At 40.1% G+C, this 27,810-nt stretch overlaps 1 protein-coding gene across 2 annotated transcripts; it reads left to right on the forward strand.

Moving 5' to 3' along the window:
- The first annotated feature begins 488 nt into the window (after positions 1-488).
- On the forward strand, positions 489-27,721 carry LOC140549299 (protein bicaudal D homolog 1-like). 2 transcript variants are annotated; one of them, XM_072672811.1, is made up of 9 exons: positions 489-722; positions 14,744-14,956; positions 15,580-15,732; positions 15,827-16,300; positions 18,414-19,556; positions 20,474-20,625; positions 21,530-21,740; positions 26,060-26,135; positions 26,986-27,721. In XM_072672811.1, the coding sequence occupies exons 1-8, from the start codon at positions 504-506 to the stop codon at positions 26,105-26,107; spliced, it is 2,613 nt and encodes an 870-aa protein (XP_072528912.1). In that variant the 5' UTR covers positions 489-503; the 3' UTR covers positions 26,108-26,135; positions 26,986-27,721. The 2 variants fall into 2 exon arrangements, with proteins under 2 accessions (XP_072528912.1, XP_072528911.1); XM_072672810.1 differs by lacking the exons at positions 26,060-26,135; positions 26,986-27,721 and having other exon boundaries at positions 21,530-25,846.
- The last annotated feature ends 89 nt before the right edge of the window (positions 27,722-27,810 follow it).

Here is a 27,810-nt window from a genome sequence, read left to right on the forward strand (position 1 = left end):
AAAAAATATCAGAAGATTAATAAATCAAATCAATATTGTAAAATAAGACAATTACATGGTCTTGGAAGCAATTCTATTTCCCCTGTAGCCGCTGCTGTGTTCCTCGATCACGGTGTGAACCCCTGAGCCACAGCCGAAGAGCATCCCTCCCCGCTGGGATGCGCTGACGTCACGACCAGCCGGATGGCAGCAAGTTAGTTAGAGGGGCCAGTTTGTGCTTTAGAGAGAGAGGTGGCGCACCGATCCCCATGAATAAGCAGAAAAAGAAGAGAAAGAAAAGATGCTAGGCCGTAACCGTGACTGGACACCTCGCAAGGACGTTCGCTGAGATGAGTTAACGGCTCCTCGTCACCATCACTCTCGCTATCGCTGCCGGAATGTCCGCACGGGTTTCTGTACTGCGGTGAATCTGGGCTTTGTAGCGTTGCGGCCTGGCCGTCGACTGAAGGGAGCTCCGCGGCGGAGGAGGAGGAGGAGGAGGAGGGGAGAGGGGTCTGGAAGCGATGGCTGCTGGAGGAGGAGGATGCGGGGAGACGGTGGAGCAGTACCGGGCCGAGGTGGAGCGGCTGAGCCGGGAGTTGGCTGAGGCTAACAGGGAGAAGGTGCGGGCGGCGGAGTGCGGGCTGGTGGTGCTGGAGGAGAACCAGACACTAAAGCAGCAGTATGCAGAGCTGGAGGCCGAGCAGGAGACCCTGAGACAGGAGCTGGAACAGCTGCAGGAGGTGACTCCCCCAACACCGCCCCATTCTTGAGGCCCACATACGTTGTATTAGCTGTGTTCTTGTTGTTGTTGCTAGCCTCCTTTCAACTCCAACTTTCTCTTTCTAGCACAATTAGATAGATGTTTGTGATACAGCAACACTAATTCCCTGTGGTGTTGTTTACTGAGTAAGTTTTCCAGTTGTGAAACCTGTAGTGAGGGTTTGTGATGCTGCTTGTCTTCAGGATGCTCAGTGGGCGCAGTTGTGGTGCAGTACTGACAGTTGATATGGACGTTAAATCTGGTGGGTATTTCATAAAGTGAGATTTCTTGGTTTGGCCAGATACCTTGAGTCTAACCTGTCTAATAGGAAAATAGCTGAGGGACATTCCTGAGAGAGAGAGTTCCCTCTATTTCTGTATCTGTATAAAGCATAGAGTGTGTTTTGGTGTAGGCCTGAGTGACTGTGTGCAGACAGATGGTGCTTAACTATTTGCTTGAAACTATTTGCTTTTGTGCTGTCCTGGAGATCTACCATTCTCTAGTTCCAGACCACATACACACACACATGTTCATGTTCAGGGAATACTATGTGCAATATCCCACCCCCATGTGCAATTAAGAGTCTTTGCTGTAAATAATATTGTTTATTGCTTTTTTAATTCTTATCTATATTGTGTGTATATAGTGTAAATTATTTATTTATCTAAATTTTTGTAACTGAGTGTCCTGCTATCCCTTTCTGCTGTTACACTGTGAATTTCCCCACTGCGGGACTAATAAAGGACTATCTTATCTTATCTTATCTTATCTTAATGACTGCCTTTATAAGGCCTTGATTGTGTCAGAATAGTCCTTTCCTGTCTGTTTTCCCTAGTGTTGCCTTTTTTAGCTTCCCTGGCAGGTGGATCCATGTCAGATCTGGAGAAATCAAGGAAAGCAGATTGGAAAGGATGATTGATTCTACTATTTATTTCTAGTCAGATTTGTTTTGGAGGGGACAGCTGCAAGGAAGTCGATCTCTAGGATGAGAGATGTGTGTGTGTGTGTGTGTGCATGTGAAGTTTTGATATATGAAAATCAGGGCTATGTGGTAACTGGTTGGCTAAAGTGTCTGTTCTATAACTATAACTCCTGCTCCTTGCAAAAGTGACAGCTGATCTTTGTTGGTAGTCATCCACCAACTATAATTGAAGTTAGTAACAGTAATAGTTCAAATAGATGATATGCCACATCTTCCAGCAGTTTTCTAGGCCTGTTCATTTGAATCCTGCATTATGCTGTTGCCAGTGTTGCTCCACAGAGGCTGTTCACCACGTTCATTAGTTGCTCATTGGATCTCAGGCCGTGACATCTGCAGTGTTTGCACTATTCTGAAGGTTGGCAGAAGGGGGAGCGAGAGAGCGTTTGAGATCAGACCTCCAGAGCGTAATGAGATTGGCAGTGAGAGGTGACATCAATGTAGCTTTGGGTGGCTCTCTTTGGGGTAACAGGATGCTGACTCATGGCTTGGGAGGAAACTACAACTGCCATGTGGCATCAGCTTCTATTGTCGAGCAGTGATGTGGTTGTTGAAAGTAATTTAATGACTTAATTTGTAGTGAAACGCTGTTTTTTGTTTGTTAGAGCTGGTCGATATGACATTATTTTATCGTATCAGCTGCAGGTTTTATTACTAACAGTGTAATTAGACTGGTTTAATTAGATGCAGTGCAGCAGATGTTAAAAATCACTGTATTCAGTACAGGTATATTCAGTACTGAATAGTAGTTTTTAAGAATCTGTCACTACTGATGTTTTTAGCCTGTGATTACATCTCATGATAATTATTGTGTATCGCGAAAAAGTCTTTAAATATCGTGATATAGTATTTTTACCATATCACCCAGCCCTATATGGAGTATCTTAGAGTAGAATCAGTCAGTCCAAAGAGTTGGACTTGGATATGACTCCAGCAAGACACAGAGTTAGTGCACTGTATAAACTGACTCACAGGACTGACATCTCAGTTGGAAATGGGTTACACACATTTACACACATCTACTGAGCTAAAGAACCTCCAAATACTTAGTGAGTGTGTTTGTTTCTGTTTACTAAATCAAATACTGTCTTCTGAAGTGTGGCATATCACATTAAGACTAGACTTTCTACATTACAGGTGATTTCATTCAAATAGGTTTATGGTTTGCAACTTTCACTTTAGATTATATACTACATGCTTCATATTTTCTGTTTCTATTTTTAAATTACAAATCGAAAGTGGACACAGATTAAGTTGTTGAAAGTGGGTCAGTTTTACCGACCGCTATAGACTGCAGATTGTGATCTGATAATGTAATTTAGACAGATAATCAGCACTCTGGATGTTGGAACAAGTATGATTATGGTGCAAAGCATGGAATGTTCAGTACTCTGTGTGTGTATGCTAATTACCTGTGTGAAAAGGTATAAAGTTAAAGAAGAAACATTCTCTTCAACATTGTAAGCAAGATGAGATTATTGTCTTTTTTTTTTTTTTTTTTTTTTTTTTTACAACTTTAGAGTATTAAAAATACTCCATGATCTCAGACCGTCATTGCACTGTTCTATAGGACCTTTGCGGAAGAGAAGAAAAACCTTTGCTGCATCCTCACCACAAAATTTAGGGTAACACGGAGAACATTTTATTGGTAGATGGAAGAATGGATCCAGTTGTGTACAAGGAAATTCTAGCAGGAAACACCACATTATCTGTAAAAAAGCTGATGATGAAAATAGAATGGCTTTTACAGCAGGATAGTGAACTCAAACACACCTCAACATCCACAATGGACTACCTCAAGGGGCACAAACATGGCCCTCACAGTCCACCACATCATCAAACATCTGTAGATAGACCTCAGAAGAGCAGAGCATGCAAGATGGCCCAAGAATATCATACAACTAGAAAGCTTTTGTAAGGACGAATTGGTGAAACTCCCCTGTTTTCAAGCTGTAATACTTGCCAAAGCAGGTTACTAAACACTGACTATGCAGGAAGTGCAAAAATTTAGTTCACTTCAGGCCCATTTCCTTTTTTGTTAATTTGAAACTGTAAAATATGTAACTAAAAAAGTGAATCTTGTATGACTGTCCTGTGTGAGCATCTAGAGAACATACACAGCAGAAACATGACAAATCACTGTGAGTAACTGCTGAAACTACTGATAAGTTAATGGTAATGAGTTAAAAGATCGTGTCTAATCTGCGTGGCTAAACTGCCAAATGCTAATTACCAGTTCTTAGGCCTGCTAAAACTATGCTTTGGGCTTTTGAAAGCTTTTCTCCAGGGTGTTTTTTTTTTTTAAGAAACTCTGTTTCAAAGCTGTGTCTGTTACTTGTGTGATGAGCTGCTTGACTCTGTGTATCTGGATTGAATGACTGTTTCTGTGTCCAGTAATGACAGATTAGATTAGATTACATGATTTTACTGATCTCACAAACTACTTATTGTATATTTGATTCATCATTAGAGGTAAAATGGTTTAAATGAACATGCAGAGTTCCAGCTGGGGGTGCAACAAACAAGTACTCTGATAGCTCGAATAATCTATGCATTTTTCAATGAATAATCGATTATTCAGCATATGAACTGATCAGTTACCAAATAACTATTATGTAGCAACCAGCTTTAAAGTTTATATTGAGGTTGTTTTATGCAGTTCCTATTTAAAATAAAGACAATTAAGATGAATAACTTATTCAAAAACTTACTATTTTAATGAACTTTCCTGCTAATATAAGAAAAATAATAACACTCCAATATCAATTTCCTGTCAAAATGTAAAACCATGGATGTGCAAAGGAGCAGCAGTAAAATCTAACAAAAGTAAATCCGTTTTGCTTAATCAGTTTTCCCATCAGTTTTCAGATCAGCAAAAAGGCAGACAAATGTGTTCTATAGTAATTTTAGCTTTCAGTTTTAAAGTGGTTAGTGTTACTGCTATGTTTGGGTTAGTGACTTTTATTTTGAAAACCTCTCTATCACACCCCTTTTTTCATTGCGTTCCACAATAAAAGTTAATAGTTCAACTGACAGATGACTGCTCAGTCTTTATGTTTTTAATGCAGCTCTGCATCCAGATTAAGGGAATTATTACTGTAAAAAGTAACATTCCGCACTGTTAAACTGGTTACTTTTTGGTGTTAAATTTGTGGTTTACATGCGTCCCAAACCATTCCTAGTTGGTGAGAAAAATTTGTGATAATGACAACTAATCGACTATTTAATTTGATTTTTTTTGTTGATTTTACTCGATTAGTCGCTGCACTCCTAGTTTTAGTAGAATCAGTCAATTTGTAAGATTTCTTTTTCTTAATTCTGCAGCAGCTTTTTTAGAAGCAATACAGAACAGTTATGTTGCCCTCAATAAACATATTTTGTGAGTTCGGACCATGCCTTCAGTTTATGATAATCTGGGAGGAGACTGTAAGAGATGGGGGAGAACGCAGAGACCTGTGGGCTGTAGTTCGGATTGCTTCTACTTTGATAAGTGGTGCTAAAAAGAGATATGTTCAAAAGGAGAAACAAAACCAAGGTAGAGATAGAATTTAAGGATGTTCGATTGGGAGGAGGGGCTTGTGTAGTTATTTTGTTTGTAGATATAATAATACTAACAAACTCACCACAAAACACATGCAGAACAGCAAGTTGAGTTAAGCTTTGGCAGTTGACTACAATCTGAGTAGCTGGTGTAGCGGTACAGTAGTGCTGAAGTCATATATAGGCCTGTCACCATAACTCGATAACGTTACCAATTTACTGTACAATATATGTACATGACCCCAATTGCTGACCTCAAAAATTGCCCATTGAGTTGCCTATTTAAATGTCACCAATATTTAGCCAATAGCTTTGCTCTCGTGTCTGCTCTCTGTAAGATGCAGAGCGCAAGACTGTAAACAGTGGTATCCATCGTATTAAAAAAATGCAGTGCGCGCAATGACCAATGCATCAGTAACGGCGCCTGCATACACAGAAGAGCCGACTGCGACAGTAGAAGACAGGTTACTTGAAGCTAATAGGTGTTTCAATGAAAAAAAACAAGCATTTAAAAATGGGATGCAAATCTGCCACACTATTAATAATTAAGAATTCATTGCTTTTCAAAAGGGTGTGATTGTTTTGCTATTAAATTATAATTCTATCATCGGCATAAAACGGTCTTAAAATTTCAATAACACTGTTTATCGTAATTATTTTGGGACAATAAATCATCCAAAAAACAATCATGATATGCCTAGTAGTTAATAGTTCACAGAGTGTGAGGGTTTTTTCCCATTTTCCCCTTATTTGGGCTTGTCACAGAGAGCAAAATGAGCTTTTGTATAAGTGAAGGAGCCAAACAGCACATTCTCTTTGTACTGTGACTGTTCTCACTCTCTGTAAAAATTATCTGCAGGTGACTGACACATGGCTATCACACAGCGCTGGGTTGGTGGATGTAGAGTTGTCAGGCTGTGTATCTGAGTCATGTTCAGAATCAGACACTCCTAGAGGTTCGTCAACATGCGCGACTGAGCCTAGCTCAGAATGGCAGCAAGAGTAACGTCTGGTAGAAAGACGTGCTAAACCTCATCTGTCTGCCTTTTTATCTCTGTGTGTTAAAAAGATAACAAGGCTGTTTCAGTAACAGTGGTTTGCAGTTCAGGTGGTTGATAGCACCGTTTGTTGTGATTAATGTTTAAGAGCATATCCGCTCCTGCCCTGTAGAAGTATATGTGTATTTGCTCTGATTTGCTTTGACGCAGGTTTAAAGGTTTAAAAATAGGAAAAAACTAAAATTTTGGTTTGTGGGCAGTACATTTCTTACACATGCAGCCTTTTGGTTACATTCACTTTCCCTGGATATTAATTCTTGATATTAATGCTTAGTTCATGCTTAATGTCCAGTAATCTGATAAACGTCTGTCTTCAGGCTTGAAAAAAAATCAATTACTGTTACCTTCTCAATGACTATAGATTGTAATTTGATTATCAGGTTATCTGCAGGTTATTATACAGCCATGCTCAGCAGGCCGTAGATTCTGCATGAGGGGGCACTGTTAGCACTTAGCTTTAGAAAATCAAACCACCACAGAAGAATTTCAAAAATACACATTTGCCGTTACATATTTCATGTATAAGTAACATTTCCTGTTTTACTACAGTTGTATGAGAAAGTTAGGGCACCTATGGCCAAATTGTACATTGTAATGTTTTACCGAGAAATAGTAAACACAGGTTCAGAGAAAGACAGAGAGGATGTTTTTATAAAAGGGCAGTTCATGGAAACAGTGGTCAAGAGCAGAAGTCAAGATGAGATCCTGAAAACTCGGGGAGACATGTTTGTATGCTGGTAAGAAAGGCAAATCAGAACCCAAAGATGACAATCTGCATGAAGGTTTATCTTTGGAGTAAGGAGCACTTTTTCACTGTGCAGCGTTGCTTATATATATTATAATTATATGTATATTTTTCATGGAAGAGCCATAAAAGGGATATTTTAACTGTGACCTCATCACCAAACTCAACAGTAAAAATAGGCTACAGAATATCTACCAGATAAGTTTTGGAAACAAGTGCTAAGGATTAATATAAGTCAAAGTAGAAATGTTGTTAATGGCTTATAACAATTTTGGGTTCCCAAACGTTTTCGTGCCAAGACCTGCCTGTATTCAGTTTTACTCTGTATACTGTTTTTACACTCAACTAGGGGTGCAACCTAATGAACATAGTTGCCTAAAATCAACAACCAAATTAGTTTGAGATTTAGTTGCAGATTACTTTGAGACATCATCACACATGTTTCTCATGCTAACTAGAAATGCTTCTGGACGTACATGGACCACTGATTAAAAGCCAAAGTTCAACTATAACAGTGTAGAATACAGTTTTACTGCCACTGTGACTTTATACAGTAAAAATTCCCTCAATCTGGACACACAGCTGCAGTAATAACATATTAACTATTAATAATAACTAATAATAATAAAATCACCCTTATTTGTTCTGCTGTTTAGGATCCTTTAAGGTCTTTAGTATGAACCCAGCTCTACAGTTTTGTAATAATAGACATGTTTTGTTTAGTATTCTGATCTGTTTCACTTAGCACAATAAACCAAGATGGGGTCAGTCTGCTGCTGTGTATCTGATCACCAGCCAACGTGAGACTGTACGTGTTGTGCGTTCTAACACATTGCTAACAGAAGCCCCTTAGACCACATGTACTGTCTATTGTCCAAAAGACTGCGTGCACTGAATCATGATGTTCGAGACGCTTAAACATACTGTTAGACCCTTAACAGAACATAGGTTAAGACCTCACAGTTCAGTAATATTTAGGCATGTATTGTTTAAAAGTGTTCTGATCTGTGTTGTCAGCTTTACGACAGCTATTCCTCTCAGCACAAATTAAAAATCACTGTGAGCACTTAGCATAAACTGGTGTGCAAAATGGCGACTTTGTTTCTCCCCCGTCAAAATATATATATAACAGATCTTCTACATTTATTGTTATATAATGTTTTTAAGCAGTTGTGGTGAGACCTTTAAGCCCACCAGTACAAATTACAATAAATATTTTTTTCTTGATTTTGTATTTTATTCAGACAGTGAATGAATTTAAACACAATGGGTACTTTGATTCAGCTTTAAAAATAGATGACTTTATGTGGATTCAAGGTGGTGCCTGTTGGGTCCATCATTTCCTCATTGCATTCATTTAAATCCATTAACTAATGATTTATTAAACAGACTATTTGGTGACCTTTACACAATACTGCATGCTGATTGCTTTTATTAGAATTCCAACTGAGCATTGCAAATGCCATTTGACTGGAATCAGTCATTCATCAGTAACCTGAGCAGTAATGGTGTTGGTGGCTGTAGTGCGCTCGCGGTTTGTGATGTGTCTCAGATGCAGGAGTAAGAATGAAAAATGCAGAGCCTTGCATTTACTTGCTCTGTCTTGTTGCTAAAAGCATCCACCACATAAAGAAGGTGGGGGGCTTCTCCATGGTGTCATTCACAATGGCTCTCTCCTTCATCTTATACTTGTATATGTGCTTTTTACAAGCCTACAATAAGCAGCCTGTGATCTCTTTTTGCTACGCGAGATGGAAAATTCCTTTAAATAGTCCCTCTAAAAACAAAGTCAACACAACAGTCTGGGTTCTTCAACTGCTCTCAGAGATGTTTCCATGCTAAGTGTATGAATTATAGAACGCTGAACTGAATCTAGGGGTCCCTCAGCTCTTTAGAGCATGCCTAAATGGCACGAGCATGCTGAGGTGGATTACCCACACAGTGAGCAGCTCACTGCATAATTCACACCAGCTATGATGTCACAGCTTTCACAGCTTTCACCAGGTTTTGCTGGCCTGTTTTCAGAATATTTGTTTATAAATAGGAATAAAAAGTAAGGCATATTGAAGTCTGTAATAAAAGCACACATGCATGCACACAGACAAAACATACATTAAGTCCAATAAAAAAGACAATGTTTAATTTACTGCTTAGAAACACATAGAATTGATTATTGATTTCATGTGAAAATCAATTCTCAAAAAAAGAGAAACAGTTGATACTCTAGGATCAATCCCTTCCACGCCAGTCCACATGATTTTGGCTGCTGTTGGTGTGGAAGAAGCTCTAGTACAGGGCACAGATTACAGATGGAGATGGGATGAGCCTCTAAAGCCAGGACTCTAGTATCTATTTATGTAGTATTTGAGTGTGTCTTTGAGATGTTCCCCTCTACAGCAAAGCTAAAGCTCAATTTATAGCAAGATACAACAGCACCTCTCCAATGAAATGCTGTTTTGTCATCAATATAGTCCATGAAGTAACTGGCCAGTGCCAGACTTCAGAGTTAGCTAGACTGTTGTGCAATAAGCTAGTTATGCAGCAAGGTATCTGAATGAGTAGCTTTCAGATTAGCAACCTTTAACCTCACTGAAAAAAATATCACATATATGAAATGAATGTATCACAGACTGCAAGAGGTCTATAAAAGAGCTTCACAAGTTTCTGTAATAGACACATTGTTAAGGGTGAAGAGGCTTGAACCTTGAAAGTTTCGTTATCTTAACCAGCATCACAGGAACTATTAAGGAGCTCCAGTGGCTGACAGCTGGTCTCATCACTGTAAAAAGAGCACATTATTCAGCCACAGCCACTTTTTTGGCTTACGTTCTTGGTTTCTTTAAACGTTTTTTTTTTTACTTTTCATTTTCCTTTGACGCTGTAGCCACGTCCTCCTGTGGCCACACTCATCCATTTCCTTAGGATATGTTCCTTCCAATTGTCTTTGAACAGAGAGACAATACCCAATATTTTTAGGAAATCTGTTAACTCACTATTCCACCACTGAATACCTCCCTCACTGCTGTCGCCCATTTTCTCTTCTCTACAGCGAATGTCAAGTTGTAATGACATAAAAGTCCAATCTGATTCCAATCGGATTTTTGAGTCACAAAACGGATATGTATTGTCCACATCTGTGTACGACACATCTGTGTCACTTATGACGAATCAGATCAGATTTGGGCCACTTTTACCTGCTGTGAGAATGTGTCCATGTGCTTGTGCGCAGCTCATTTTTCTGCCCCTATAAGGCTTTTCAGGGAATGCTAATGTATCACAGCCATCAGCTCATCACAAGTACTGACACCTGTGGCTCCTTTTCCCATGAATAACGACTTCAATATAATCCAGTTTTTCTCCATTTCTCTCCGTGCAGCATGATATCACTTATATGCATTTTCTCTGCCAGTATTTAGTTTCCATGTCTTTTATCTGTTTTGCCTCTTTTACATTTAGCCTTGTTTTAGCCATTTGGATTAGTCATTGCTTTATTTAGCCCTAGACATGTCTTTTGTTTGCTACTTGCTGTAGCTAGCCAAAGCCACAAGCCAAGAGACCTTGTTTGGTTTTATCTCTTTAATTAACTACCTTTAGAATGTTTGGGTGACACTGGGCACTGCATTTTGCTCATTTACAGTTATGTTTCATTCCTCTGTGGATACCTGCAGTGCCTTCTTTTGCCCCATTGTGGCTTGGCCATGACTTATATCCATAGAGAACAAAAGAGATTCATCTTCTTCTTCACATAATTTCAAAGCTCTAGACAAAACCATGTAGGCGCCAACAACCTTTGTTGGATTGATATCTGCTGCTGAGAGGTTTAGTGACATATGAAATGTTATCCCCTCTCTCTCTCTTTCTCTCTCTCTCTCTCTCTCTCTCTCTCTCTCTCTCTCTCTCTCGCTCTCTCGTCTCACTCACCCACTGTGCTTTTCCTCAGCAGGGTGGGGCTTATCTGGAAGAGAGTGGCAGTGAAACTCAAAGCCAGGGCACTAATCCTGAACGGCATGTCTGGCCCAATCCAAATCATACACGGCATTCTGTATTTTACACACACAAGCATACACACAAATAATATTAAAGGATTTCAGTAACGACCATAGACAAAATATCTGTAGCCAATAAAAGCAGCAACTTTCATTATCTGCTATGTTGTGGTGTGTTTATAGGAAAACAGCAGCAAACTCATCCTACCTGGAGAGTGTACTGTAATTTATTAATCCAACCATAAAACTCACTTTGCATGAATTCTCAGCATCCTGCTGACACTCACCCATAAGAATACTGTGCAATTTGTTAGTCATACAGTGGTATATAGTCTTCTGTATTATTTAAGTAAAGAAACTTTGTTAGCATCTGTGAGTGGAGTGGAGTTAGACTGGTTAGTGTGATTTGACTTCAGTAGTATCATTATGACTTCAGTATCAGATAGCTGCAAACTGGAGATTGTAAGTTATATTATATTTATAACTATATTATTAGTTATAACAGCTCAATAATAATAATAATAATAATAATAATAATAATAATAATATTGGCCTACACCCACAGTGTATACAGTGGTTGTAAATAAATCTCAAACAGACAATTAAATTTTTTACAACAATCCGCTTTTTTCATCCATGCTGATTGTACAAAGAGCTGCATAATATTTCCAACAATTATTGAATTTGTTAGAGATGGAATGTAACTAGAGATGGATTGGCTGTGTATTGGTATCGGACAATTTATCAGACCATATATATGCAATCAGCAATCGGTTGGTATTTCTAGCCGATTCTGAGGCCTGGTCATATATCATATATGATCCATATTTCATGAGCTGCTGCAGCGGTATGCAGGACCCTCAGTCATAGTTCCCCATTCAACTGCTTGATGGCAATGCAGACCTTGCACTCAGATGCAGAATCCCATTAAATCCAGTGTAGAAATTGATCTGATTTACGTATACCGTACCACTCACAGCAGTACATCGCTTAGCCCAGTACAATGACAATCAAAACACAGCAGAGCTATCTTCTATACTTTGCATACTGCACGCGAAAAGGCTCTATGGCCTGTGGTGTGTTTCCATTAGACTCTATACTCCAGCTTCTAGTTTATAAGAGAACGCATAGCTGGTTTGGAAACATTGGGCTTGGTGGACTAAACATGGGACTGTGCAGACTGATTGCTCAGTTCGGTGCAAGCTGTGAATGCCAGTAGAGAGTGTTTGTCTTTGAGCTTCGCACAGTCCTTTAGTAATGTAAGAAGCGTGCTGAGATCACAACAGGGAAATGCAGACTCAGATTTACTTGCATTTAAATTTAGGTAGGATACATTTGGAACACATTCCGGTATGTATTAAAACATTACATAGCCTATAAAAATGTATTGTTATATATTTTGCACAAGTCTGCATTTACACATCGATCAGTGACAACCTTAAAACCTGCTTTATATATACATTATACTGATCAGCCACCTCCTTGTTTCTGCACTCCTTGGAGCTGGACTCATGTGTGAGAGATGTGACCCAAGCTTGCCTAAGCAATACCCTAACCACACTGGCCCCACTCACTGAGGTTGTGTGGCTTTTTACTTTTCCTCATCGATCTATAACAGACTGTCCTCAAGTTACCTGTTCATTGGAACTTAACCTGGAAGACAGGCGTGCAACAGCATTTTAAATCTTGTGGCTATGTCTTAGCTTGAGGCTAACATATTAGCTTGTGGTTAAAACATAAGACAGGGTCACTATAAAGTGATGCTTTTGTATTCAGCAATGTGCTTATTATGCTGAACTTGCTCATAAATTGAAAATGGAAATAATTAAATAAAATATTAATTTAAGGCTTTTTTTGAAAATGCACCATGTCAAGAATTGAGGGCTGAAGCAGGTATCTGATATTTTTTTATGTAGCTACATATCTGTCAGTTCAAATACCTACACTAATATGTAAACATTTATGTGGAATTATGTAGAAATCAAGGGAGTCACAATTTGGTACTCTAGTGAGCAGTGTCGTTATAATACATTCTAATTGGTGAGCGCAATGCAAGCATATTATTCATAGAAACAATAAGGAAAATGCCAATACAACTGTAAAACATTTCTAAATGAGTAAAATGCAATATTATAATACAGTTAAATGCAAATGAGCCTTTATGTCTCTAAAATTATGATATTCAAACTTTTAACTTATTTGAAATGGTGTAAATGTAGATGTGTTCTACTTTAAGCTCTGACGCAGACGGTATAGAAGGTGTAATAGGATGAAATGGTCAGCTTCTCTTTAATGACAACCACACTGGGAAAAGAACTGATTGTCCAGTTGCCACTTTCAGTGAGGGAGAGTAAATGTAATATCTTCTTGTTTGTAAGGGGGTGGTGGAATAGCATTTCATTTTGTAAGGTTTTTATATATTAATAGAATTGCCTTGCTTCATTACTTACATGCTCTGGTTATGTTTAGGTCTTTACTCTATCTGGTTTCTGTTTTTTCTGCTTTCGCTATTACTATGTCATTACTAAACTAAACATTTAAATGGTTTATTATAATTATTATGCAATGCAATTTAAAAAATCATATTACAATCCTCATTAGAAAAAATATTTAGGGTTACACATTATGAGTGTTGGACTAATGTTGTGTGAAACATGGGGAACACCTTTCAGATGGAAATTATGCCAAGTTACCTGCACCACTTGTAACCTTTGGCCTTAGCAATTAGTCAATCATTAAACACTGCTAAACACAATTCTAGTTATAGGGCATCACTACTGATAGGGCTTAATATGAATAAAGGGTTTATAGATGTTGGATTTTCAGTTCCTGGTGTTCCTTATTATTTAGAGATGTCTAGAGAGTCTTTTAATTATCAGCCAATACCGAGCCGAATCCAATCCAGAACCAATCCGTTTTTTGTGTTTGGATAAATATCACAGTCACACAGTTTAGTTATGCTGCTGATTAATACTGAAGTAAATTCCCTTTATTTTAGTAACAGTTTCTGGACTGATTGATTTAGTTTAGTTGACACCTTTCTTAAAATTACTGTTTTATTGTGTGTTCGATATCTTACAATACAGTCAAGTTACTTCTCTGTGTATGTGTAGTGGTACACACTCTTGGCTGATATCTGTTGATGTTTGTTGACTACTGATGTAAAATAACTTTACAGTAAGGTGAATGTGCTATGATTTGGGTTTCTATAGCATTTGTGTATTAGCATTTTACAAACAAAGAAAGGCATTCATCAGTGCTGCCAGCTGGGCAGTAGTGTCCATTAATGCTGCCTTGAGGAGACCAGATGGTGCTCTGGACACTGTGGTTAAAACTGAATTGGGATTCAAATCCAGATCCAGATTCATTAAAGATCATATAAAGACATCACCATCATTGTTATTGTAATGTTACAGATATTGTTTCACTGATATTTTATCAGTGTCTGGATAGTGCCCAGAGTTAAAACATGACATCACAAGAGCTGTTACAGGAGTTGATCAGATGCCTGGTGTCTGATCAGTGCAGTCTCTAGCCTGCAGATCCATCACAAAATAGTTATTTGCTCCAATGTCAGGTGTGCTTCACAGGATCCAAATGAAATAATCTGTTCATAGGTAACTCAGTTAATGCTTGTGTCATCTCTAATGTCCTAACTGTCTGTGTGTCTCTTTCTCTCTCTCTTTCACCTAGGCCTTCAGCCAGGCATACTCCATCCAGCGAAAAGTTGCAGAGGATGGTGAGACCAACGAGGAGGTGCTTCTGCAGGAGTCAGCTACTAAGGAGGCATATTACATGGGTCGTTTGCTAGAACAACAGGCTGAGCTAAAACACACACGTTCTGAGGCCTCCAACACCCAAGCGGAGAATGAACGTCTTGGCACCATACTGCAGGAGCTCCGAGAGGTAGGTCCTCTGCTCACAGCTTCCTAGGATTAATTGATAGGATTAGGTGATACAAAGGTTCCACAGGGAAGAGTCTGCATAGATTTACAGCTGTTAATAATAATAACAATAACAATTAATAATGCTGTTTTTTCATTCACACACAACCGCTCAAAAGAGCAGCAAGCGAATATAACACAAACCAATGAAAGAACAGTCACAGAATTTGAAAGAAATTCAGAAATGTTAGTGTGCAAATTTGTCCAAAAGAATAGTATATTTTACTAGCCGGCTTATTGGGTTATTGAACTGTGGTGAAATCAGTGGATTTGGTCAACCCCCCACCCAAAGTAGCAAGCCAACAGTTGGCCTGGAAAGCAGGTTACTTCTGCTTCTAATGTATTTGCCTTGAAAATATGCAATCTTGTAGTAAACTAGAAAATTCACGAAGACTGTGCAAACACATCAACAAACCAATAAATCCATAATCAACACTCACATGTATCTAAAGCTCTTACAGAATAAATTGGATCAATTGAGAGTTTCCAGGAACTAAGTAAGGAGTAGGAGTACAAACTGTAGTATTTATCAAATAAGTCTGAGTGACACAGAATATCTAAAAATCTCTATTTTTTCTTTCTTAGAGTAACGAGATGCTGGAGCTACAAAGGAGCAGAATGAGAGAGGAAGTGAGGGAGTATAAGTTCAGAGAGGCACGGCTGCTTCAAGACTACACCGAGCTAGAGGAGGAGAACATCTCACTGCAGAAACTGGTGTCTACACTCAAACAGAATCAGGTACAAAAAATGCAGTTCAGTTTGCAGGTCACAATAAATGAAATGCAATTAAATGTGTGAAATCTTACCAGTCTGTTTCCCATCTTCCATAAAGGTTGAATATGAAGGCCTGAAACATGAGATCAAGGTGTTGGAGGAGGAGACGGCTTTGCTAAACAGCCAACTAGAGGACGCATTGCGGTTAAAAGACATCTCGGAAAGCCAGCTGGAGGAGGCACTGGATGCCCTAAAGAGTGAGCGTGAGCTGAAGAACACTCTTCGTAAAGAGCTAGCCCAGCACCTTACAGTGTGCGATGGAGCCTTTGCTTCGGCCAGTGCCCACCTGGTCGCCCTCAGCTCAGCACCCCCTAGTGGCAGTGCCACCCCCACCGCTGCCACTTCTCCGGGCAGCGAGGATGGTGGTAAATGCAATGGGCTTCTGCTGCAGGGTGCAGCTAGCGTGGCACTGACCCGAATCAACAGGGACTTCAGGGCAGCGGGGCCGAGGAAGAGTGACTCGATGACGCCTGACCTTTTTAGTGAGCTTAACCTCACTGAGATCCAGAAACTCAAACAGCAACTTCAGCAGGTGTGTGCATGTGTGTCTAGACAATATGTAAAGAAATGTGTTTTGGTTTCGGTCATTGAGCTGTTTATAGTGCTATAATGCTGCATAGTCACGTGCACAGACATAGATATGCTTGCAAATATGCATGCACGCACGCACATACATGCCAGGCCACACTACAATATTATTTATAACCTCCTGGACACAAAAGATCAATGTTTGCTGTCTCCAGTTTCCACACTATCTCTTTCACATGATAAGTTCTCTAAATAGCCAGCCCAAGGTAACTTATACACATACTGGATTATGTGTGTGTATGTATATAGTACAACTGAGGACACTATATCTAAATAAGACTAACTATGCAGCTTCTGTGCTCAACATACAACCTGATATTCATTAAAACACTTCTTTCATTCATTAAAAAACTTTCTTCCAGGTCCCCTAAAAAAGCAAAGATTTTGAAAACAACAATGGTTCCTAAAGACAAGTCCATAAGTATTTGGACAGTGACATACTGTTTTGTGTGCATGTAGAAGTGCATTTGAAATGAAGTAATGAGTTAAAATGTTGAGGTATAGATTTTCAGCTTTAATTCAAGGGGTTTAACGATACTGTTAACAGATTTTTTTACATAGTCCCACCATTTTCACAGGCTCAAAGGTATTGGACAAACGAATGGGATTTTAAAGTAATACATTTTTAAAACCTGAATGCAGAGTCATTGCAGTTGATGACTTAATGAAGTCAGGAAGCCTCTGTCATTACCAGATACTGTTTCCTCTCTTAAGATGCTTTGCCAGGACTTTTCTGCGGTCACCTTCAGTTGCTGCTTGTTTGTTGGTCTTCCTGTCTTTATTTTTGTCTTCAGTAAATGAAAAAAATGTTCTGTTGAGTTAAGTTCAGATGACTGGCGGAAATTTGAGTACTAGAAAAGCTAGAATTTTTTTCTGTCTGTCTGATCTGGCCTTTTTCCGTTCTTAAATATAGTGTTTTACATCTTGAGGTAAACATTCTGTATTTACATTACATATACATGTCTCCTGATTGTGACTTGGACAAGGTTTTTATTCTTTACGTTATGTTCTGCATTTACCTAATTTTGTTATATTCCAGGCATTTTGGTGTTGCTGAGCTCTCCAGTGCATTCCTTCTTTCTTTAAGAATGTATGAACTTGGTGATTTGACTAAAGTTTCTGCTGTCTCTCTTTTAGGTTTGCTTCAGCCTAATGATGGCCTCCTTCACTTGCAGCAATGGCTACCAAATGCAAATTCAGCACTTGGAATCAACTCCAGGCCCTTAATCTCCTTAATTGTCATGAATAATGAGGGAATAGGCCATACCTTAGCCATGAAAAATAAGGCATTTTTTAACACCATATGTTTTAATACATTTTTAATTGAGGGTGATGCATCAGTAGGTGTACATAACCGACTAAATCAATAACTGGTGAAAAAAAAAAAAAAACAACGTTGAAACTGCATTGAAATTTCCACTTTGTTGCACATGAGGCCAGGAGGCTGCCCACACTAGATCTGCTTACAAAGCACCCTGATTATACCAGCACAACAAAAGAATTGTTTAAACATAAAAAAGGAGGAGAATAATCTCCAGAAAAAAACTGAACAGTGAGTCTGGATACTGCGTGTAACTAGTTTTCCCATAACTCATTAACCCTTTTAAATACCCAATTAAATATGGTGTGATGTTGTACATATTTGCCTAATGTTTACCCTTTGAACCATTCGTAAAATAAATTACAGTTACTATTACATACAAGCTGGTTTGTGCAAAAGCAGTTTTTTTATGTGGCTAGCCAAACAAAAAACTAAATTAACCTAATTATTTATTTAGCATTGGCAATTAACTCAATCTACATTAATATTATTTATATTATGTGATTCTACTGTATTTTAGGTACTGTACAGCAATATAAAATTTTTTAAATGAGTTGTTATCATTTTAAAGCAGTGGAGCAAAAATATGTTATTGTGTCAAAAAAGGTGGCAGTATTTACACAAGCAAAATAAGGCAACTAAATGATTTATGTTTAAAAAAAAAAAAACAAAAGAAACCAAGAAATTATTGTAAATAGCTTGATGTCCAGATGTGGTGCGTTTTTCTGTTTTACAGGTGGAGCAAGAGAAGGCCTTTGCACTGAACAGTCTGCAGGAGTGTCAGGCACAGCTGCGGCATGCACAAAGCGCTCTGGCTGAACAGCATGAGAGAGCACGGCGCCTCCGAGAGCGTGTCCACATCCTCCGGCAGCAGGGCAGCACTTCAGAGGCCAGCAAGGACAGTGAGGAAGCAGAGTTGGAATTAAAGAGCCCCTTATGGGCATCTGACACCCTGGACAGCTTGGGTGCAGAATTACTGCAGTGCAAGTACAGGCTGGCTGTGACGGAGGTGGTGGGCTTGAAAGGTGAGCTGAAGGAGCTGCAAGAGCGACACAAGGAGTGTATGGAGGCGGTGACACAGGTGGAAGAGCGAGCTCAGGCCCAGCTGCAGGCTTTGGAGGCACAGGTGTCTCGTCTGGAGCGCAGCTGTAGGGAGGCAAGGGACAAGGCTGTGGGGCTGGAGCGGGAGCTACAGGCGGCGAATGGAACAGCCTTGGAGAACCACAGTGCACTGGCCACGGCCCAAGAGGAGCTGACCACCTTCAGTGAGGAGCTGGCCCAGCTCTACCACCATGTCTGCCTGTGCAACAACGAAACGCCCAACCGTGTTATGCTGGACTACTACCGGCAGGGCCGCACCCCACTACGCTCTACCCCCACCAGCCTGAAGGGACAGGATGAGCACCGCGTCCTGCTGACACCACGGCTGGCGCGTCGCCTTGCTGCCATCAATGCCGCCACTTCCACCTCAACACCTAGTGACTCTCGAAGTCCCTCGGAGTCCCCTTCCAAAGAGCCCCTCAATGCGGAAGACAGCCCAGTCCGCACGCCACTGAGCTCGCCTGCCATCAGTGCCTCTTCGTCATCCTCTTCGTCATCTCCAGCACCCGAGTCATCAACGGGATGCGACACCCGGCGGGAGCCCATCAGCATCCACCACCTGAATGCCATCATCCGGGACCAGATCAAGCACCTGCAGAAGGCAGTGGATCGCTCGCTGCAACTTTCTCGCCAGAGGGCAGCTGCCCGGGAGCTGGCGCCGCTCCTTGACAAAGACAAAGAAGCCTGCATGGAGGAAATCCTCAAGCTTAAATCTCTGTTGAGCACCAAGAGGGAGCAGATTGCCACCCTGCGCCTCGTGCTCAAAGCCAACAAACAGGTAGGCTTGTTGGTTCCTTTCATTAGCTGGCAACCTAATTGTCGCTCTTGCAGTTTGAAAACAAGTCCGAAGAAAAAACTGGTTGGCCCCTGGAAACGCTTCGTCTTTGTTTTTCAAATGATTGTCTTGTCTCCAGGTTCACTGCACCATCCTGTCAGTCCTGCAACCAGTAATAAATAATGCCTTATGATGTCAAGGAACACTTTTATGTGAAGGGCGTTTTCCCTATTCTTGTCAAGTGCTTTGTGATTAAGTGCATGCTCTGTGGCCTTCCCAGTCCTGCAATGATTAATGGGAGTGGCAATTTATGGATTTGCCCACTGGAGGGAATGTGCTGCGCTGCATGGGACTTGGTGTAATTACTAGCTCATGTGCTACACAGTTTCCAGTTACGCTAATGGAATGACCATGATGAAATTGAGCTAGCTTGTTTCATTCAGTTTTCTGTATTCACACACAGAATTCATATTTTTCCATGGATAAATGGGTATTTTCAATTAAGCTCATGAAGTGCATTAATAAGCAATAAATGCCAAGGCAGGCAATGCCAGTGAATTAATCTACTTGACAGTAGACTATGCAGTATTTTAATACTTTCCCCAATCATTTATTAATGTGAGCTTTATTTTTTTACTTTTTACCTTTGTAGAAACAATTCAACAAAAATACAAATAAACAAAGAATGCCACTAGGTTCCACTAAGTTTGTTGTCTAGCCAACTTATTTTCCTAGCTTAAATGTTAGCTTACATTAGCTAAATTACAACACAATAAGCAGTAACTTACAAAAATAAAAATAAAAGGCTGTTTAGAATACAGTTGGCCCTCCAGCTAATTTGCACTGCAAGTAACTAATTTGTGTTTTTATAACGCTAACACATGTAAAACAATGTAAACATTTCTGTTTGTATGTGACAGACTGCAGAGGTAGCCCTGGCAAACTTGAAGAGCAAGTACGAGATGGAGAAGAGTATGGTGACTGAGGCGATGATGAAGCTGCGTAATGAGCTCAAGGCTTTAAAAGAGGATGCCGCCACCTTCTCCTCCCTTAGAGCCATGTTTGCCACACGGTAATATGAAAACAGCATTACTGTACATCAGTGCCAATTTAACACACCTTATACTGGTGAACCAAAACATTTTTAGGTTTGTAAATAAAGGTTTCATATCAGCTATGGATTTTAGTAACATCACTCCTAATCTGTCAAGACTGCAAAATTGAAGTTAAGTTCCATCGTTTGTTATGACCATAACAGTACATTAACAAGTTGGTAAACACCAATTAAGTGTCATAAAATAAGCAAAATGCTTAGTGTGTATATAACAATAAAGATTTGTATGCTAGATATTTGTCTGACATGCATAAAATGCATTATGCAAAACTGCATAAAATAAATGTTAGTGGTGTTTGCTGCCCTGCCACTCGTTTAATTAAATGTTCTTTAATTTTTAAAAATGTTATCCATAATGAGGTAATTTCCTGCAAAAGAAAAGTTTTGGCTTATTGACAAAACAGTTTGGCATGTTTTATCTCTAATTTAATATGTCGCAACATGTGCACATGTCTGACTTCCCCAGAATGTAGATCTTTTTTATTTAATTTATTAGAAAGTTTTTTCATAATTGTTTTGACATTATCAGAACCATAACACAAGAGTCAGATACAGCTTTATAATCCCTTGCCATTAGAAAAACAATACTATTTTTTGTTGGATATCTCTGAACAGCAGCAGCATTGCTACTATAAACACTCCTCATTTGCGCAGTCTAAATATACCTCTATGTCATGACATTTGCTTTTGCTGTCAGAGGTATATGCAGGCAAATCATTGATATCATTTTAGGGCAGTTTCCATCTCCGTAGCTTACACTGACAATACACTGATAAATAACATTTTAAGATGAAAAGATAAATAGTAACCGATTTGTTTTATCCATCTTTCTATACCTCTGTTTCCCTCACTTTCTTTGCAGGTGCGATGAGTATGTAACCCAGTTGGACGAGATGCAAAGACAGCTAGCAGCGGCTGAGGATGAGAAGAAGACTCTGAACTCCCTGCTACGCATGGCCATTCAGCAAAAACTGGCTCTAACCCAGCGCCTGGAGGACCTGGAATTCGACCACGAACAGTCGCACCGGCCTCGTGCCGGCAAGACTTCCAAGCTGAGGACCACCACGCCTAAAGTAAGTGGAACAGAAACCTCATCCCTCCCAGACACTTCGTCCGCGATTACCGAGACGCTGCCAGCAGCTTCCGCCATCACGTCCCCTAAGGCTCACAATCGACCCCTGTTCACCCCCTCGCTCCCCTCTGACCTGGGCAGCCCCCCTTTGCTGGAGGCCCCTTCCTCCCCTGCTTCGTCCCTTTCCACCTCTTCCTGGACTCCCCCGGCCATGACCTACCGTGCAGGTCACAGTCACTGGACGGTCGGGATGCGGACATATGTGGTTGAACCGCACTTCAGTGTGGACTACACTCAGCCTTCCCGCACCACCAGCCTGGCCCGCCGCTATGTAAGCGAGTCATACTGCTCCCCAGGCTCTGCCCCTTCCTCGCCTTACCGCTCACCCATTGTGGGCACTCACCGCTCCACCTGGAGCTCGCCCAGAACTCGCCCACTCCCCAGCGTCCTGCCTCGCTCCACTCACTCCGCCAGATACACCTCCCCATCTGCATCCTACAGCTCGATGTACTCGAGAAACTACAGCTCCCAACACCCCCGCTACTGAAAGGCCCAGCTGAGAGGGTGACGCAGAGAGGAGGACAGACTGGTTTCCTGCGTTCTTTCATAGCTCCTGGTGCACTTGACATGTTTGGTGACTGTTTTCCGCTCAGGGATTTTTGTGGAGCACAAGTGGCCCTGCCTTCCTCTAAGATACTGCTGATCAGTTCACAGGACTGTGTTTTCTCACACTGACCTCTCACTTCGTTCATCTGAGGTGAACGTAGGTGCATGTGGAACTCGCAGCCCCCCCAAACCAGAGAAATGAGAGTTGAGCTGAATTGGTTTTGGGCACTATGTATTGCCTTAGGGTCCGTTTGTAATTACTTCAAATAACACTATTTACATGAAGATGTTTGGAAGTGTTGTCTTATCGGTTACTGAGCTACACCCTAAATATGCACTGCAGAATTTCTCACTGTGTAACAGCCGTCTAACTTTTTACCACCGTAGCTTGTTTTTGCAAGAACTTTGTGAATAATGAACAAGGTCTTTCTTATCAGCTATGGATATCAGTAAGGCCACTGGTCTTCTGTGTAAGCAAAACAGAAGCAAAACTGGACTGAGTTTGCTTTCATTGGGCCGTTGTACTGACATATCCTCTGCTACTCATATATTTCAAAGTGTGCAGAAGCATTTTGTTAAGTTGGCAATTAGTTGCAATCTGATCTGTTCATAATCGGCACCTCATGACACATATGTTTGCAGTATTAGCTTTTTTGACTGTATTGCTCCTTTACTAGTGAGGACCAAGCTGATCCTGGATCAGAGGAAACGCGATGAATGCAGTTAAAGCAGTCAAACAGGGAGGATGCTGTGGCTACACATGTTAAGCACAGCAGCAATGTAAAGCATTTTAATGAAGGCAGCCAAGATTGTTGAATGAATGTAAGCTTTAAAAAGCAACGCAATGTTCGTCTACTCTACAAATCTCAGGGAATAGCATTCTTTGTTATATGTCCTATAAAAGCCAGTTTCTTTTGAAACATAACCAGTATTGTTCTTTTAAAGGGGAATTTGATTGATTTTTCTAAATCACTGCGTAATTTAGTAGTTAAGGTGTAAAGAGTGGTCATTTAGGGTGGTTTGATGTTGGATAATTGTATTGTAGAGATGCTTACACACCTTGTTTTCTGTACAGTGTTGGTGATACAGGAATTCTGATAGAAATTTAAAACACCAACTTTAGGCTTTTCATTTACTGTCCAAAACAACCAGTGGTCCTACTCGTATTTATATGTACTTATATGAAATGAAAAGAGTAATAAATCTGAGAAAAAAGAAAAAAGAACGTTTTTTAGGTATTGTCAATTAGATTGCCCCACATGCACTTCTCTGTCACGATTGGATTTCATTTAGAACAAAAACTACAGAGAGTCTCTATTACCAACACTTTAAACAGTTCTGTCTAGAATGCCACATTTGACATCAAGCCTCTCTGAATATTATTGTTTACATATTAACCATTTAACTATGCAGAAATTGTGAAAAACCAAAGGACGCCCTCTTCAAAGCAGGCATTTCAGTTTTGCTTCATTAATAGACACATATATAGGTTCACACATGCAGTTATTGTTATCCTTGCACTACATTGAGCCAGTTTGACACCTTTTAACTGGTGTAATCTGCTTGTGACCTTATACTCACTGTTTATATACCTAATTTTTTTGTCTTTAGCATTATGTACTTTTGCTGTTCTTTATGTTACTGTTGATACCACTCCAGCTCTTTTTTCTGTGTGCATTTAGAAAAGTCGGCAAAATGCCATTCTCTACAGGCAAGAGCCAAAGGGCCAGCCAAGTACAAAAGTTTCAAAACAGAGTGCTTTTTAGTGAAGGATGGCACACTGTGCCATCTCCCAGTGGGCTGTTGCCAGTCAACCTGTTCAAGCTGCCATTGCAAACCTTTGTTAAACATCTCTCCCCAGCTCTCAGATTCCATTCAACCAGATAGTGCCCAGCAAAAGGACTATACCACCCATCCAGTTGTGTATATATGTGTTACACCAAAGACACTGCTCTGGCTTTCTCCAGTCATTTTTAGAACAACTTGTGATTATGCAATTCACAACAGCATTCTCCAGTCTGAATGCACACAGAGGCTGAAGCATTTGACAGGAACCCACCCTACAAACCCCATCCTGCTTCTTCAGCTTACCATATTCCACTTAGTATCCAGATGTTGTGTAGCACAGTGTATTCCTAAACTCATGGCCTCAACTCATGATGCGCAGTACCACAAATATGTGCATTTGGCTAATCTCTGATTGCATCTCTTGGTATAATAGGCAAGAACTCAAGAACTTTTTTTAATGTTTAATTCCACACTTTTTAAGAAAATAGGTTTAGAAAACATAGTGATGTTCATGTTTGTATTATTATACACATTCATACATACACACATGTTATGGAATGTATTTATTTCAATTATATATTTATTTTTTTGTTTGAAAAACAGTTGTTATAAGCCCTATATAGACCAATTGTCTGCATATTGACGCATGAACAGTCATTTTAGTATATGAAAAGTCAGTACATGGGAAATTCAGATAAATACATACAATTTTGGAGATATGCCCTGAATAATAATGTAGTACTTAACAACCTCTATGAATCAAATAGAAATTTATGGAAGGGTTCAGAATAATAACATTTCGACTTTTTGATTTTTTTTTTAGTTTTGGAGCCCTTGTAGTAGATCTCTAGCTATGTAGGTTCTAGATAGTGGTAGTAGTTGTAACTACCATTTTTGCTGTACACATCATCTGTTTGCACATACCACCCAGGCCTTAGATAAGCATGGCCTTAAGGAAGACTGCATCTGCAGTTTTCTTATTGCACTAACATATGAAGGATGTTTCAGTTACAATGACAGCTTTTAGATAGAGCATGATTTTGTGATCACTATGTGGTGGTTTCTGGTGCTCTTATATGAGATAGTCATGGAGGAATGGTGACCTATGCATATGTGTGCAGGATTTGGTGGAGAGCTCTATGTCTTTAGGTGATACTGATTGCTGTATTAGGACAGAAACCTCTCAGACCTCCTCTCTGTGGCACCTTTTTTCCTGAGGCCTGACACACTTGCACACACAGTTGTGCCATTGCCCCATTTCCCAAACATTCCCAAAGTAGTGTCCCTCCCTCTCTGCTCACCCCAATCCATTTTCATTTAATGGCCAATCCAAGCCAAATTCTGTAGGGAAGCTCAAACCTGTCAAATGCTTCAGTAGGTCCCTGTAGTGTTGTAGAGGTATCAGCACCAGGTCTCATTCGTATTTTTTTTCTCTCATTTTCAGTCTCAGAAAATGTACTGTTTCTTTGACTGTTCAATTGTGTAATATAGCCCATCACTTATGGCAAAGCAACACCATTTCAGAGGGTCTTTTTCTGGGCAGACTGTTATCTGCTATCACTGATTGTTACTGTTTGTCATTTACTGAGTGTAAGCATGTGTCTTCACTGCATACAGTACAACCATAGTCTCTCTAGTACAGTGTACAGTCAACTTGTTGTATATTCTTCGTATATGATGTAAATAACACATAAATGATCTGCGGTAACGACATCTTTGTGCATACTCTTGTTTTCCAAGTTTCTAAAGATGCATGTACAGTATGTGATGCTTAGCTCGCAGTGACTTTTTTATGTTTCCTGGGCCTGGTAAGTAGTAGTAGGCAAGTTGTGCATTCTTGTTGGTGTCAGTGTGTAAGTTGGTGGAGTCCATCAGCCTCACACTACCCTTTGGCTGTGGGATGTCTAATGTGTCAGTCTTTTTCAGATTGTCAGCAGCTTCCTGCCCCAATGTCGCCAGCCTCCTCAAAGCTAAAAATCAACTGGACCTCTACATGCATCAGGTAATAGCACAGTGCCTTTGCTCTTTCCATTACAAGTACAGGCCATGGTTGTTTTCGCAAGCCTGTCAACCTAAAACACATTCTGATTCTGAGATTTAGTCTGGAACTTTTCAAATGGTGAATGTACACTACTGTTCAAATGTTTTTTTAATAAAATAATCATGTTTGTTTGCAGATAAATGATTATTAATGCTACATTTTAGATTTTTGTCACATCAGTCACGTGTGCTCAGTGTAAACCTGCTCTTATCCGTGAAGAGCACAGGGCACCAACGGCGAATCTGCCAGTGTTGGTGTTCTCTGGCAAATGCCAATCGCCCTGCACTGTGTTGGGCTGTAAAGCACAAGCCCCACTTGTGGACGTCAGGCCCTTATTCCATCCTCATGGAGTCTGTTTCTGACAGTTTGAGCAGAAACATGGATATAAGTGGCCTACTGGAGGTATCTGCTCCATGCTCTGGACACTTCTAGCATCAGCTCGTATTGATGTGCCGTCATGGATGAGCTGCACTACCTGAGCAACATCTGGGGTTGTAGACACCACCTCATACTACCTCTAGGGGTGAGAGCACTGACAAAATGCAAAAGTGACCAAAACATCAGCCAGAAAGGATGAGAACAAAAAATGGTCTGTTGTCACCACCTGCAGAACCACACCCTTTATAGAGGTTGTCTTGCTAACTGCCTCTCATTTCTGCCTATTGTCTGTTTCATTTGCACAACAGCAGATGAAGTTTATTTCACACAAATCAACTTGGAGTTACATTGTGTTGTGTAACCTGCATTTACTTTCTGTCAAACTATATTACAGTGTACTTGTTATTTACTGTGTTGGTTTGTCTGGTCTCAGTTTGCAGGTGGATTGTGGAGTCAGCACTGCGGCAGCATTGAGACACTATGTTCAGATGCAGCGGTCCCTGCAGCCTACACTACACTATGCCTCAGCTTTCCTGGCACAAATCTAGGAGCTCCAACCCGCCCACACTCTTGATCCTTTTTGAGCCTTGTACAACAGATCAAAATATACAGTCAGGTCTAAAAGTATTTGGACAGTGACAGTTTTTTCTGCAATTCTGCTTCTGCACACCACCTCAATGTAACTAAAATGAAGCAATCAAGTGTGTGACTTAGGTGCTGACTTTTAGCTTTAATTTAAAGGCCTTTTACAAACTCTGATTAACTCTTAGAGTGCAGCCATTATTACATAGTCTAACAATTTTTACTGGAGTGAAATGTTTAAAGTAATCAGATAATTAACTAATGTTATGGTCAGTTAATGCCAAATTAAGGAGATGATAATTGTGGTGTAGTAGTCAGGAACACTCTTGATGAGGCAGGCTAAAGAATAAAGTCAGGTAAAGAATGAAAACAGGTTTTCAGATTGACAATCACCTACAACTGGTAACACAAACAGACCAATTATTATGGCATGGCCATGTGTAACTGCCAATAGAACTGGGTCATTGGTGTTTACTGCAACTGGAAAAATATGATTTTTATTTATTTGTGACCAAAGTGTTGTATTATTTTGATGAGCAATACTTTGAACTTCAGAATGCAGATTAAACTTATTTGCTTCTTGCAAACTTTTTTTGGCCCATTTGTGCTGGCATGGTCGGGAGAGGAAATAAATAAGTGGAGAGGGTAACCAAGAAATCTCTTTATAAGAGAAGTC

The sequence above is a fragment of the Salminus brasiliensis genome, chromosome 2 (assembly GCF_030463535.1).
Source record: "Salminus brasiliensis chromosome 2, fSalBra1.hap2, whole genome shotgun sequence".
Lineage (NCBI taxonomy): Eukaryota > Metazoa > Chordata > Actinopteri > Characiformes > Bryconidae > Salminus > Salminus brasiliensis.

Excerpts from the sequence above, each read along its gene's own strand:
- LOC140549299 (XM_072672810.1), top strand. The coding sequence starts at position 504 with ATGGCTGCTGGAGGAGGAGGATGCGGGGAGACGGTGGAGCAGTACCGG. Across the intron at positions 14,957-15,579 it reads TACTGCAGGAGCTCCGAGAG|AGTAACGAGATGCTGGAGCT; the intron begins GTAGGTCCTCTG and ends TTTCTTTCTTAG. Across the intron at positions 19,557-20,473 it reads TGCTCAAAGCCAACAAACAG|ACTGCAGAGGTAGCCCTGGC; the intron begins GTAGGCTTGTTG and ends TGTATGTGACAG.